This window comes from Electrona antarctica, assembly GCF_951216825.1.
Source record: "Electrona antarctica genome assembly, chromosome: 6".
NCBI lineage: Eukaryota > Metazoa > Chordata > Actinopteri > Myctophiformes > Myctophidae > Electrona > Electrona antarctica.
In genome coordinates, this window is record NC_136811.1 from 18,611,235 (window position 1) to 18,626,555 (window position 15,321).

The 15,321-nt window shown below is 42.7% G+C and overlaps 1 protein-coding gene across 1 annotated transcript; it reads right to left on the bottom strand.

The window, feature by feature from the left end:
- Positions 1–2,728: 2,728 nt before the first annotated feature.
- LOC306924884 (ferroportin) lies at positions 2,729–14,855 on the bottom strand (the record flags this gene model as incomplete). Its single annotated transcript, XM_079503567.1, has 11 exons — positions 14,760–14,855; positions 13,903–14,008; positions 13,456–13,523; positions 12,266–12,425; positions 11,899–12,014; positions 9,762–9,888; positions 8,182–8,439; positions 6,986–7,236; positions 6,061–6,339; positions 5,342–5,492; positions 2,729–2,988 (listed from the first exon to the last, which is right to left on the bottom strand). The coding sequence occupies exons 2-11, from the start codon at positions 14,003–14,005 to the stop codon at positions 2,729–2,731; spliced, it is 1,773 nt and encodes a 590-aa protein (XP_079359693.1). The 5' UTR covers positions 14,006–14,008; positions 14,760–14,855.
- Between the last annotated feature and the right edge of the window lie 466 nt (positions 14,856–15,321).

Genomic DNA, 15,321 nt, shown 5'->3' on the forward strand with positions numbered 1-15,321 from the left:
TTATACATTATGGATAATTAGTGTGGACTTAGACTGTTATTCGTCTGTACTTTTTTAAAGCAAAGCAATACTGCCTCATCAAAAAGTTGGTATGGTGACTAAAGCTCTTTGTAATTGTTTAAAAAACAATGCTATATCAATAAAGTTTATTATCATTTGTGTTATTTAATATCAATAAAGGGTATTATTATCATTTGCATTATTTAATATCAATAAAGTTTACTATTATCATCTGTATGATTATTTATAATAGCACTTCAAGTTGTGTTCTACAACAGACATCCTACTATAAATGTGCCACGTCTCTGTGTGCGTGCATACGTACGTGTGTGCGTGTACGGTTGTAATGCACGTAACTTGAGAACCGTTTGACCCACCGACCTCACATTCGACACACTCGTTCCACACCCCCACAGGGAGTGCAGTGCCAGGTATCGAGTCGGTCAGACCCACGGTTCTCCAGAACCACCACAAAAGGCTCTGGTCAGGCTATGCCAGTGGGCCTAATGAGGCCAACTCCTTTCACCTGGGCCAGGCTCTGCCAGTGGGCCTAATGAGGCCAACTCCTTTCACCTGTGCAATTTCCAGCCTCTGCCTCAGCCAATTGAGGCCAATTGAGGCTCAACCAATCAGGCTCTGCCAGTGGGCCGAGTTGATTGCCAAGTACACGTTTCAGTTTGCAGTCTTCAGTTCACACACACAGGCACATACACAGATCTCCATGTGGGACACCGGCTGACAGTTAAAACGGATGCTATGACAATGTATATCATTAGGTTCCCAAATTGCATCGTTCCCAAGTAGACCGGTGGCCGACTGCGACGGGCACGTACAGGTCTAGTGTCTGTACATTTTGTTATGAGTTATGTCATTGTGCTTTAAAAAATATGAATTAAGACCTGAGGCCGATTTTACGGAGCCCCTGATTGGCCATGGTAAGAAAAATATTGAATTGAACGGGATATCATATTGTTTGAACAAGATATTATCTCGTTTGAACAAGATATTATCTCGTTAAATTAAGAAACATAATTTATCCAATACCTGATGCAGAGATGCTGTTGGAAATGTGCATTGTTATTGAGAACCTACGGCACAAGTCACATCTGCGTTGGCCTATAAACAAGACTGCACTAAAAAAAAGATAATAACCGTGAAATTATTTTGTGGATTATTGGTTGATTATTCTAGGAGATTCAGGCCATTAGTAAATTCAGCACAGGCAACGTTATTATGGTCATTCGTGTTTATTGCCTTTATCGTAAAGAGTCTGAAACAGATGAGGACAACAAGGCACAATACTGAGACATCACAGGGAAATGTAAACAAATATATTGAGATGTGGTGCTGGTTGGCATGACGAAGAGTTCACTGTACTGTACACAATGTATAAAGGAGATATGAGACAAACAGCAGCTGAGAGTATAATGTCCAAGTCAGTTGTGTTGTTCTGAGGTGAGGTAAGGTCATGTTTGGTTCCATAGAACTAAAACAATATGCTAGCATAATATATGATACAATACTGCCCTTGCTGCTGGTCTTACAGACCTGCAGTTAAGCATACAACAGTCAAGTCATTTCAAACGTGGCACAAACTGAAAGGATCGCTTTTAAAACCGCATTAATATCACTCCGTTTTATACCTAAAAGCTCATTTCATTTAACTACGTACACAAGCAATTAAAGTCGTGTTTTTGACTGAACCGTGTCAAGAGACCATGATTTGCTTTGATTGCTAGGATCGGTCGTTTCTTTCTTCTTTTTTTTTTAGGTAGGTATACATGTTCATGAACTAAGTTTTAAACTCATAAACCAAGTTTACATGTGAACTTATGTCTGAAAGATAAAATAAAGAGAGGCACTTTGTTTGCCTGATTCATCCACAGAGAAACAAGCCAGGGGAAGACAGCGCTATGTCCTTCCTCTTCTGTCCATCAAGGGGCGGGGGATTCCTTTGTCATTTTTGTCACTTATCTAGCAATCGAACAGCGAGTTCCCTTTAGGTTCCTTTTTGGACATCCTGGAGTATTTCCAAGTGGACGGATCAGTAACATCTATGCCGCTTGTGAAAACGTTCATGTCTCCCATTGATTTGCTTTGCTTTGCCTTTTTGTGTTTGTTTTTAACTTACTTACTTCTATTATCATTGTCATTGTTTGATCTTCATAATGCCCAGTTTTTGTGAAGTTTACAAAAATAAATGAATAAATAAATAGAATCCCTCAATCCATCATCTGTCAAAAAAAAGAAAAACGTGCGTGAGTTACTTTAACAGTCAAGTCGACTGCTGTGTTGAGGAGCTCTTGCAGTAATCCTGTGGGGCTTGCATAAAAAAGAAAAGGCACGCACCGGTGCCTCGGTGGCACAATTTCGCGCATTCCCTGTTCGCGCCTGAGATTAGGACACATCTCGTGTATGGAGGGAGCGGAAAGTGCATCTGCTGCTGCGGCCACATCAACTTGTATAATATGAAAGAAGGGGTTGTGGTTGGTATCTCTCACTCCGGTTTCACCTGAGTTGTGGCGTTTGGCCCTGCAGGACGAAAGCATCCAAGTGGAGGACAGAAGGCTCGCTGTGGTTTGTGCAGAGATGAATGGCCGGACGGGGGGAGTGGGGGGTTAGCTTAGCACTGACACTGCCGGAGGAACGGGAGAGAGAGACGAGTGGTTTCACAGGCGCAGAGTGGACTGGGACTCGGTGCACACTGAGGTTCACCGCTCCGCTCCCCTTACGTGTCCAGGCGGTGTTTTCGCTTGGCCTTGCGCGCGTACAGGAAGTACATGGTGTGGCCCGTGGTGATGAACAAGACGGAGATGATGACCAGGATGCCGAAGTGCTGCGGCTGCGGGGCCGAGATGACCATGATGAAGTGCAGCAGGTCCATCAGGTAGTTCATGGAGCTCTGGACGCCGTTCACCACGCCCCGCTCCGACGCGCAGATGTTCTCCTGCAGCAGCTGGGTCACCGTCAGGTCAAAGGACCACAGGCCTGGAACACACACACACACACACACACACACACACACACACACACACACACACACACACACACACACACACACACACACACACACACACACACACACACACACACACACACACACACCGGGGGAGGGGGTCAAAGGTCAAAATAAGTACTACATCAGGGGGGAGACAGACCCTAACACTGACTTTCATTAAGACATCGATTGCTATTTATAACTTCACTTCAATTCACAAGTTCACTTCACCTCCGTTCCACAGGGTTGAACTGGTACCGTTTTCTTTTTCCCCGCCTAGTGTTTCCACTGAAAATTAATTGGTTCAGAACCCTATTTTCTTTCTTTACTTTTTTCATTTTTTTTCATTTGTTTTGTTTATTCAAGATTTCAGGGTATACAGTAAATCAAATCAAATAATATAATACAATATATGTGACACACCCATACGGAACATACCAAAGATGATAATATGTTTACATATAATATAATATAATATAATATAATATAATATAATATAATATAATATAATATAATGTCATATGACCACCATATGCAAAATAGTGTGGTAGCATAAAAATAAAATAAATACATTGTATAGTCCTACACTAAAGGTGGCCTTACACTAGCCGATAATCGGGCATTTTTTGACGCTCGGGGGGTGCCCGACTCAATCGATCTGCTCGGGGCGCGATCGGGATCGACCCGATCAACATCAAGCATGTTTGATATTTGCTCGGCCCCGCTCCGATTATCCTGTAGTGTGTGGTGCTGTCAGATTTCAAATGCCCGATTATCGGCTAGTGTAAGGCCACCTTAACAGGGAAGTGACACTGACAGTTAAAAAAACAGCATATCCTGAATTAGGTTTTGATACAAAACAAACAAGACAAACATACAACGACAACAGAACCCTAAAAGTTGTTTCAGAACTGAAACCAAAATATACTTGTTTTTCTTGCCCTGAACTGGGACCCAAAGTGGGTGGGTCACTTACTCACTTTTCTACAGGTTGGAAGATGCAGATATGATATAAACAATGACAAAAGCAAGCTAAAAATCATCCTAAATAAATAATTGAACATGGGGCAACTGGGGGCTCCCCACGTAGGCTCTCAATTACAATTGTTCTGCTTAAAACTATTGGAAATGCAAGTCGGTTCGCAGCTAGAAGGGAACCAGCTCTAGAAGCAAAGTTCTTGTGGTGCTTACTATAAACACAGGGCTGCAGGAGGGCTTTCTCCCTTCGTCTCCAAACACATAGCAGCTGGATCTTGTGTTTATTGATGTCTGCCATGTGCCTTTTGAATTGCTTTCAATGTAAGTATTTATTTTTCATTGATGTGGATCCAAACCCACTTGGAAAACCACTGGACTACAAAACTGCTAATTCCTGGATTTGTATTCTGCTCAAGATATTTCATAAAAACTTCTGGCTGGATTGCCATGGGATTTGCTGTGCAACATCGTCCTCCACCAGAAGATGAACTCTATACTGATTTTGGTGACCCCGTGACCTTTCCTCCTGGGCCAACCTTAGGCCAAAAGGTGCACACAAAATATAACAAATTCTACAACAATTTGGCCCCAATATACCACTGCTGATACCATGGTGGGTAAGCAACAACAGTGGTTGGGTCTGCTAGAGGGGCTTTTAGACTCTTGGTCTTGTTTAAAGGAATACTTCACCCAAAAAAAAGACTTGTTTTCTATCAATTACTCACCCCATGAAGCCTTGAAGAGATTTTTAGCATTCCTGTATAATATAATATTTGATGAATTGAAGTTAATAGAAGACCAAACTTAACATTCTCTTTGAACCTGGATCATCAGTAGGCCTCTCAGTGATTGACGTTTATATATATTTATTTTATATAGCTTTGCAATGGTATCCTATAACACCGGCACCTCCTATCTCCATGAATTCAGGGCTTCATGGTCTTTTTTTGGGTTAAGTTAAGTATGTTTAACTAACAGCACAATGAGTCAAGCGTAAGGGAAATTATTCTTTTAGAATCAGTTTTGTAAGAGAATTGACAAAACATAAAACATGAAAAGAGGATAAGAGAAAACACAGTAATGAAAAAATAATAATAGAGAAGAAAATACTGGATTTGTGTAAGAGAAATAAAAATAAAAATAAACCTTTGTCGGTCATTAATTGTCTGACAAATAATTTTGTGTTTAAAAAAATTGTGAAAAATCACATCGTGAACCTGGTATCGTGATACGAATCGTATCGTGAGTCGAGTGAATCGTTGCATAATACCACATTTCATCTCATATCAGAACAATAATCCCCGTAGAATGTAACAAAAGATAGAATAATCCCCGTAGAATGTGACTCAGTGTGGTCTCACTCACCGATGCGTGCCGTGATGACGCCCAGGAACAGCAGGATGATGGAGATGTAGGACTCTGGCGTGTTGCTGACGGGAACGCTGTCAAACAGCACCGTGTTGTTGGTCCAGTGGATGGACGAGCGGTCGGACAGCAGCGGCTGGTTGACGCCCACCTAGGGTTGGCACAATTATTACATAGAATCGTCTAATTGCAATTGTTTGAGATGGTCGCAATAATCTTTTGTCATAATTGTCATAATCATGTTGTAAAATGTTCATACATAAAAGAGCAGAAATAGCAGATCTACAGTGAACTGTAGATTATTTGCAATTATTTGTGTGACAATGAACTGTCAACTTAAATGTGTAATGGTGACAGCCCTAGGCCTGTCACAATTACTACATATCGCCTAATCACAATTATTTGAGATAATCGCAACAATTCAATCAATCGTCAATCGTTTTCATTGAAAAATGTCCATACATTTTCAAACATTTCTCAAAAATATCATTCACTAGATAGTCGCTATTATGTACATTTTTGGGAAATAAAAAATACAAAATGTATAGATGTGTCAGTGATTTCTTTGTATATTTAAGTTGTCTGCCCTGTGCAATTTGTGATTACGAAGCCTAAAAGGCAAACAAAATATAAATTGAAAAACGTTCCAATCTCAAAAAAAAGAAAAGAAAAACGTAATCGCAATTATTTGTGTGATAATTAATCGTGTGCAATCCCACCATGAACGGGTAGGTGTGCCTCTTTCCGCCCGCCACCTCCGCCGAGGAGGAGTTGGTCCCGTCGGTGTGGGGCATGAGCAGGCTCAGGTCCATGGGGCTGCCCGGGGCGAACACGGAGCACACGCACAGCAGCAGGCAGCCCAGGTGCAGGCAGCTGGAGATGATGCCCGTGTTGACCAGGCCGTACGCCTTCCTCAGCTTGGTGAACATCACGGTGCCCATGAGGCCCGTGATGGCCGACACGCCCATCAGCAGGCTGAGCAGAGAGCCGCTGATGCCCTGCGTTGTTGTTGTTGGTGTAGTAGGGGATGATGCAACGGTCAGACATTATGACGGTACGGTTATTGTGAATGTATCCATGATTTAGTCCTATTACACATCGTTGCTGTCAGACAGACAAGAGGGCAGAAACTTCTTATCTCCATATTTTAGCTAAGTTTACAGATTTCTTCGTGAATTGACGCCCTACTTGATCAAACTACAGCGTCACGAGAAGCATCAACAGTAGCAGATCTACAAGATCGAAACATGGCGCAAAGTGACACATTTTGAGCTTGTAGATCTGCCGTTTTTGAACAGTTTTGGACACCCAACAGAGACAAAGTGTAAATTAAGAAATACAGGTTATATGTTTCATTATATTTCCCCCCTCCATTTTTCGTTTTATCATATTCTGCCTTTCACTAATACTAATAAAGTTGCCAAATAATGCAGTAAATAATACAAATAAGCAAAATCTCTTTGGAAGTAAATAAAAGCCACATTTTTCTAGGTTGTAGGTTGGTATAAACTTGCTCCTCAACTGTATCACAACATAGCATTTTCACTTTTGGACCTTAAAAAAAAAGAAAACACCGCATCACAATGGGCCTCTACAATTGTGACCTTTTTAAAATGCGGTCACTATAAGTTACCATCCCCGTACCTGCGTGTAGGCGTAGCCCGTGGTGATGCAGTCGAAGCCCAGCACGGTGGTGTAGAGGAAGGCCAGGCCCATGCCGGCCAGGAAGACGGGCTGCCGGTAGTAGGCGCTCCAGCCGTCCTTGCAGGTGCTGAGCAGCCCGCGTAACCTCTGGAAGCACAGCGGCAGGTTGGTGATCTCCTTCAGGTGCAGGCTCAGGTCACAGCTGGTGTCCTCGGCCAGGGCCGGGACCTCCTCCCTGCTGGCCTCGGCCTCTGAGGGGGAGAAGAGAAGAGGAGTCTGTCAGTGCTAAAAGGGAATCATTTAATTATATGACACACACACACACACACACACACACACACACACACACACACACACACACACACACACACACACACACACACACACACACACACACACACACACACACACACACACACACACACACACACACACACACACACACACACACACACACAGCTCAGTTCTTCAGTTTTTCAAATGTATTATGGTCATGATTCTCCAGGATGCTAGATGGCTAGATGCTAGGCTTAAAATAATTGATTTTTGGAGATCTCTATGGGAAAAATGAACAGGGTCTGGATCGATGGAACCAGAAAATGGCCGCCCCTGGTATGCCCTATATACTATAGTACTGTTTTAGACTGATGCTACCCCAGAAAGGATGAGTGGAATCATGTTTTCAGACACATACAGAAATTTAAACTGGGCAGCCCCTTGGAAACCGGAACAATTTCATGATCCCCGGCACCCCCTGGGTTAGCTTTGAAGTGTTCATTAACTGCTCCCGATGAGCAAGTTGGTGCCTTAATGACATGGTTTCCTCTGCTGTCTATGTATGAAAGTGTGTGTGCATGTAATGCACATTGTAAAGCACTCTGGATAAATGAGATATATATTGTTTTCCCAAACAGTGGTTCAGGACCCATTTGTGGGTCACGGACATTTTTTTATGGGTCACAACTCGAGTAAAAATCCCATTTTCTTTACTACATAAAAAAATAATAATAATAAACTAAGAGACTAAGAAGATATGCTATTTTCACTAGTTTGGGTCCTGAGCAAACGTCTAATCTCCCTTTTGGGTCTCGACCTGAAAAGTTTGGGAACCACTGTTGCAAATGCACCATTTTATAAGCCTGTATTTGGCCCCAAAACCTCTACTTTTAGCATCCAGTGAGTCGACACCTCCGCACCTCGTGAGCGGTTCCTCTCCCTGATCGACGGCACACACTCCTGGTCGTCCTCCGGGGCGGGCGGCTTGACGGACAGGGCCGGGACGATGCGGTACACCCGGGACAGGAAGATGAACTCCACGATGAGAGACACCAGGTTCCAGCCCAGGATGAAGCCACAGCCAACCACGTTGGAGGCCAGGGTCATGACCTGGCCCACCGCCAGCGGGGCCAGGATGTTGGTCACCTGATCGATCCGCCTCATGGTGGCGTTCATTCCTTCCATGACGACAAATCAACCCAATGCAAAGGTTCATGTGCGAAGCATGAAACCGACATACAAGTACAGTCATTAGTACTTCCCTGCTATTTGGAGGGATTTTCATTATCACCCCTGTCGGTGGAAACCTCATAGGGCTGTATTTTGCGTGTCTTAAGTACCAGGTCTTATTACTTAACTTAAGACCTGGAGGCGTGATCAATACCATTTGGCTATTCTGAGTGGCCAAAGAGCATTGACCACGCCTCCAGGTCTTAAGTTAAGTAATAAGACCTGGTACTTAATCGTTTACCCGCCAGGAACATAGGAATATTAACACGTAGAATCTTGTAGCCTGCCACAAACGGAAAAGCCGTTTTAACAGCGATGTATTCATTAATGCATGTTTTAATACGATTGTATCGAAATCTACCGTCCGTTAGCTTTGTTATGCTTCTGACACAATGGGCGCGGCCATTTTGAAAATGCGCGCGCATCCACTAACATTGCCGGCTCTGTTTTCAGACGGCTTTATCTCACAGAAGCGACATTGCAGAGGACGCTTTGTCCCAGACAAGCATTTTCAACGGCCTGTAGCAGGCGCTGTGATACTCGCGGTCCACTTTTTCCACCACCGACCGAGAGAACGAGCACCAGCTTCGTCAACACACACGGAATGGTTTCATAGTAAAATGCGATACGGATATTTGGCTCTTCAAAGTAAGTGTCACGCGTGATTAAACCATGGCAATACGCAATCGAGGGATTAATTAATGGCGGCAGGCTAAGAGTTAAGACACGCAAAATACAGCCCCTCATGTCCAAAAACTGTTACTTTTCAGGATTCAAAAATAAATAAAAAAATTCGAGCTTGTGGACCTGCAACTGTTTATGCTTTTGTGTGACACTGTAGCACGAAAAACATGAAAAGTTAAAATATAGAGATAGGAGGTTTCTGCCCGACAGCAACAATAAGTCATTGTGGCGTTGATCATGATATATCCCATTGACGCCTGGTGCAACCTATACAGATAAGATTGAATAAGAATTTGAAGGTTTTCAGAAACCTTAGCTCAGGCCCTAGAAGGCGTTCCCAGATTCGGCCTCAGGCATCAATGGGACATACATAGCAAGGTTTATAATGAGAGTTTGTTATTCAGGTATTGAACATCAGTGATTAAAGGCGCTGTATAGTCGTCATTGTTTGGTTGAAACAAAATGTTTTAGTTGAAAAGTTAAAGCTCTACATTCTGAGAGTAATCGTTGCACTTGCTAGTATAGTGTTTGTTCAGTAACAGGGGTCTCCCCGTCACTCCAGTTAGTATACAGAAAATACTCTCACCAGCGAGGTGTCCGCGGTTGTAGCCGGTGATGACCACAATCCAGTCCCTCTGAATGGCAATGGTCAGTGCTGTGCTTGCAAGGTTTGCCACATCTGCCAGGACGATCACCACCGTATAACAAACCACCTTGCGTGAGTTTTTACATGATGCAACATGTTACTACACGTGACAACAGAAAGGTTTTTATGATGCAACATGTTACTACACGTGACAACAGAAAGGTTTTTATGATGCAACATGTTACTACACGTGACAACAGAAAGGTTTTTATGATGCAACATGTTACTACACGTGACAACAGAAAGGTTTTTATGATGCAACATGTTACTACACGTGACAACACAAAGGTTTTTATGATGCAACATGTTACTACACGTGACAACAGAAAGGTTCTTGTGCTGCAACATGTTACTAACACGTGACAACAGAGTTTTTACATGATGCAACATGTTACTACACGTGACAACATAAAGGTTTTTATGATGCAACATGTTACTACACGTGACAACATAAAGGTTTTTATGATGCAACATGTTACTACACGTGACAACAGAAAGGTTTTTATGATGCAACATGTTACTAACACGTGACAACAGAGAGTGTTTATGATGCAACATGTTACTACACGTGACAACACAAAGGTTTTTATGATGCAACATGTTACTACACGTGACAACAGAAAGGTTTTTATGATGCAACATGTTACTAACACGTGACAACAGAGAGTGTTTATGATGCAACATGTTACTACACGTGACAACAGAAAGGTTTTTATGATGCAACATGTTACTACACGTGACAACAAAAAGGATTTTATGATGCAACATGTTACTAACACGTGACAACAGAAAGGTTTTTATGATGCAACATGTTACTACACGTGACAACAGAAAGGTTTTTATGCTGCAACATGTTACTACACGTGACAACAGAAAGGTTTTTATGATGCAACATGTTACTACACGTGACAACAGAAAGGTTTTTATGCTGCAACATGTTACTACACGTGACAACAGAAAGGTTTTTATGATGCAACATGTTACTACACGTGACAACAGAAAGGTTTTTATGATGCAACATGTTACTAACACGTGACAACAGAGAGTTTTTATGATGCAACATGTTACTACACGTGACAACAGAAAGATTTTTATGATGCAAATGTTACTAACACAATAACAACAGAAAGTTTGGTCATACTGTACTTGAGCATGCAAATTCATACAAATAATTAACACTTCATTTTACGCTTCTCAGATGGGTGGCCAGCCTCTCCCTGATAGGGTGAGTTCAGGCCATCTAGTACGAATGCCTCCCGACTCCGAGCGTCTCCCTAGGGAGGTCCTCGCTGCATTGGGCGGAGACCCCCTGGCAGACCAAGAACAGATGGGATTATATCTCCACATTGGCCTTGGAGCACCTCGGGATCCCTCAGGAGGAAGTGGCTAATGTTGCTCGGGAAAGGGAAGATAATTGCCAAAATGGGTTGCAAAATCGTGGGATAAAAATTTAACAAAAAAATAAAAAATAAAAAGATGGATGGATTAAAATGTATGATCGGCTCTCACTAATACATGAATTCATTATGAATGGTATCGTGAATTCATCAGTAATTCCTGGTCCTCACCATTAACTAATGATGAAGTCACTATGACTTAACCAAGTGCAATTGATCATTACAGGTCATTCATTCATCATTAATTACATGTATGAAATTGCATGCTCAAGTAAAGTGTGACCGTGTGCATTTGTGATGGAACATGTTACTACAATGTGGCGACAAGAGACAAACAAGGACACAGGCAGGCAGCAACGGTACTGATTGACACAGTGAGATTGTTAGCAGGGGTGGAAGAAGTAGAAATATATATATAGTATACAACTTAAAATAAGTAGCATAAGCAACACCACAATAAGGAAATACTCTCTGAGTAAAAGGCCTGCATTCCAAATTTTACTTGAGTAGTACAACAGTATTGGCATCAAAATATACAGTACGAAAGTAAAAAATAAATCTGAATTTGTCAAACATTGGTTAATGTATGTTTTGTAATCAAAATCTACAAAGTAACTAGTAAGATACAGTTTTCAAATGATTGCATCCAGTGATTGTTAAGGTAAGTGTACAGTACTCACAGTCAGCCATCCGTCCCAGATCAGTTCAATGGATTGTTTATAAGAGAAGACCAGCATGAGGACGATGCTACACACCGTTACCGAGATGTTCTGAATGAACAGTGAGGCGTGAGCAACTAAAACAAGAACAGACAAGGACAACTACGTTTATAAGCCTCTCTGAATAGCACAAAGATTCAAAAGAATAGTTGTTCCTTAAGGCCCCGTCACCGTGTCCAACCAAAATGTTTTTTTATTAATACACTAAAACACTAAAATGCAGAATAAAGAACGGACCTTGACATGAAAAGGGTTGGAAACCACAGATATAAGCCTATATAATAATACTGTTTGTTAGATTTTGAAATGAAACCTGTAAGGTGCCTACCTTTATTCCTAGGGTTGCGGTCGACCCAGTCACCGATCAGAGCGCCCAGGAGGAGCACTGAGCCGGCCACGACCAAGCCAAACACTGCGGTCAAGAGGAGGTTACGGCCATACAGCTCAATCAGAAACACAGAGATAGCAAAGTGCCACATGCGGTCCCCCTGGGTTTTTACCAAAACAACAACAACAATAAATTTAATCACGCTCTGTTGTGCAAGGAAGGCACGTGCTGTGCTGTCCAATGGGTCACAGAGTTCAGGAACACACAGCCCTGCAGTTAACCCTGTCTGATCGCTCTGCATCTCAGTAAGGTGGGTGGGCTGGCTATGCGACAGCTGAGAAACCTGGGAGACAGCTCAGAAACCTGGGAGACAGCTCAGAAACTTGGGGGACAGCTCAGAAACTTGGGGGACAGCTCAGAAACTTGGGGGACAGCTCAGAAGCCTGGGGGGCATCTTATAAACATGACATCACTGGTGTAGTCTTGCAAGTCAGACTGTTACCTACCACAATTTTCAAACGCTTCCGTCATACATTCGTATAGATTAAATCAGAAATTAATTCTCACGACTGAAAAAAGTGTACATTGCCAAGTTCTAAGAGATTTCTCAAGATTCGAGAAAGGAGTCCCCCGCCAGCACGCAAATGCGCGCGCGCGCACACACACACACACACACGCACACACACACACACACACACACACACACACACACACACACACACACACACACACACACACACACACACACACACACACACACACACACACACACACACACACACACACACACACACACACACACACACACACACACACACACACACACACACACCATTGGTGGGATTCCAATGAAACTACATCTCTTCCTGACCTGGACACACTGAAATAGAAGCCATTGAAAACGTTATAAAATCTTGTTTGGAATGACCACCAGTGGAATGTCACTGGTATGCAGGTTTCTGAACTGTCCAGTGTCCACACCAGACCTCGCCTGGAGGCGCTCATTCAGCGTTTTTCTTTTAACTTCAGTCTGGATTCCAGGCTACACCACCAGCCCACCTCTGAGACAGAGTGACTATAGACAGAAACGGTGCCATCTCTACTGTATATTGAGCATTACTGGGGAACCAATATAGTGCTGCAGTTTCCCCACCAATTGCTGGTCTGTCTATCAAATCAAATGGTCTTACCCACATTGACAGAGCTCCACTGACATAGATGAGAAACTTGGGACCTTTGAGGTAGATGAGAGGAGACCCTGAGGAGGAAATGTCCAGATACAATAAGATCATAGAAAACCTTTGGGTTAGATGAGAGGATCGAGACCCTAAGGTGGAGATGTTCTCAACATGGATCGGAGCAGCGGAGAGTTCATAAACGGAGCATATCATCTCTGTCAGGCAGAAATCTCTTATCTCCATATACCTTTTTGGGGTGTAAATTAACGCTCTACTTGATACTACAGCCTCACACACAAAAGCATAAAAAGTAGCTGATCCTCAAGCTCGAAATGAGCATAGATCTACTACTTTTGCTACATTTGAAATTGAATCCCAAAAAGTAACATTTAGCATTTCCACTCGACAGAGACGATATGCTACTACTACTACTACTACTCCAGGTCAAGTCAAGGTTACCTGGTATAGTCCTAGCCGGCCTGGCTCTCGTGTCACTCGAGTCCTCCGACTCGAACTCGACCACCACCCCTCCACACTGTGAGGCGTTTGTTCGCAGGGACATTGCCTATAGTGGGATCATGCAAACATGACGATGCAAAACGATGCAAAAATGGATAAACATTTTGTCAAATAAAAGTATGAACAACGAGGCTATTTTCGGCATTTGACTTGTTTTGAATGATTGCAGTAACTTTTCATGTGTTTGCATCTCCGCGGACGTGTTGTTGACCACAAGCACTGGTCAGTTCTTCTTTCACATCCATATTGAAGCGATTCTAGAAGACAACTCTCTGGGCTACAGTTGATCAAATCTGACAGGATATTGATTTAAATCAATTCACAGAAACCACCAGGTCACTGTACGCAGTGTATATCCAATTCCAAACGTCTCTGAACCCTACCACCCACATCAACCTCTCGGAGATGCTATAGCACTGATCATGTCTCCAATATAAAGCATGTGATTGTTTACATACTGTACACTTGGTCACAATGATTATTTGCTTTTCTGAGTTGTATACAAAACACACAAGTTGTAGATAGTTTAGATTGTGTTGACTCCATATGCTACTGTACAGTATGTATATTATCAAATCAATTTATACACATGCAATGAAACTTAGAAGGGAAAAAAAAAAACACAGTTTCGTATACAATGTGAAGTTTACATATAAATCACTCAACAATACAAAATAGTAGTATTTAGCATGTTGAAATTTTGATGAAATGAACCAGGACGTGAAGACCAAATTAAACAAAATCCACCATTTGTCAGAATAAGTCAGATCATAAAAGAAAAGAAGGTCCATAATCACCGTGGTGCTGATGTTACATTCGATCCTCGCTGGGGTCGATCGGTCGCTCGATCCTTGGTGATGCTGATGGTGACGACGACGATGGGAGTGTTGCCATGTATCTTACATTGGGATGCCAGTCTTTCCTGAGAGCTATAGGCTGCAAGCTGTAGTAGTAGTAGTAGGTTGGAAGGTTTGATAACAGCGCAGGTCTAAAGTGTGAACCACCACCATTGTGTGAAAGTGCCAGAAAAGCAGAACGGACAGTGGGGACAACAAAGGCAGCCAGCATATTCCACAAGCGGCACGTGACCCTGCGGGGACAATGATCACTGGCCCTCCGGCACCACAAAACACAGGCCTTACATTAGAGGGTGAATTTCTGTAAAAAGACTGATTTATGCTTCGTCGTAGGACGGCGGTGTCAGTCACTTGCCGGAAGAATATGCGATCTACAAGCTCACAACCGCTGTTGCAGCGTGTTTTGAGCTTGTAGATCTGGCATATTTAGAGGCAGGCAAAATACCACCGCCGCACAAGTATACAAGGTCTCTGTCGTGTGAAAACCTCATATGTCCACAAC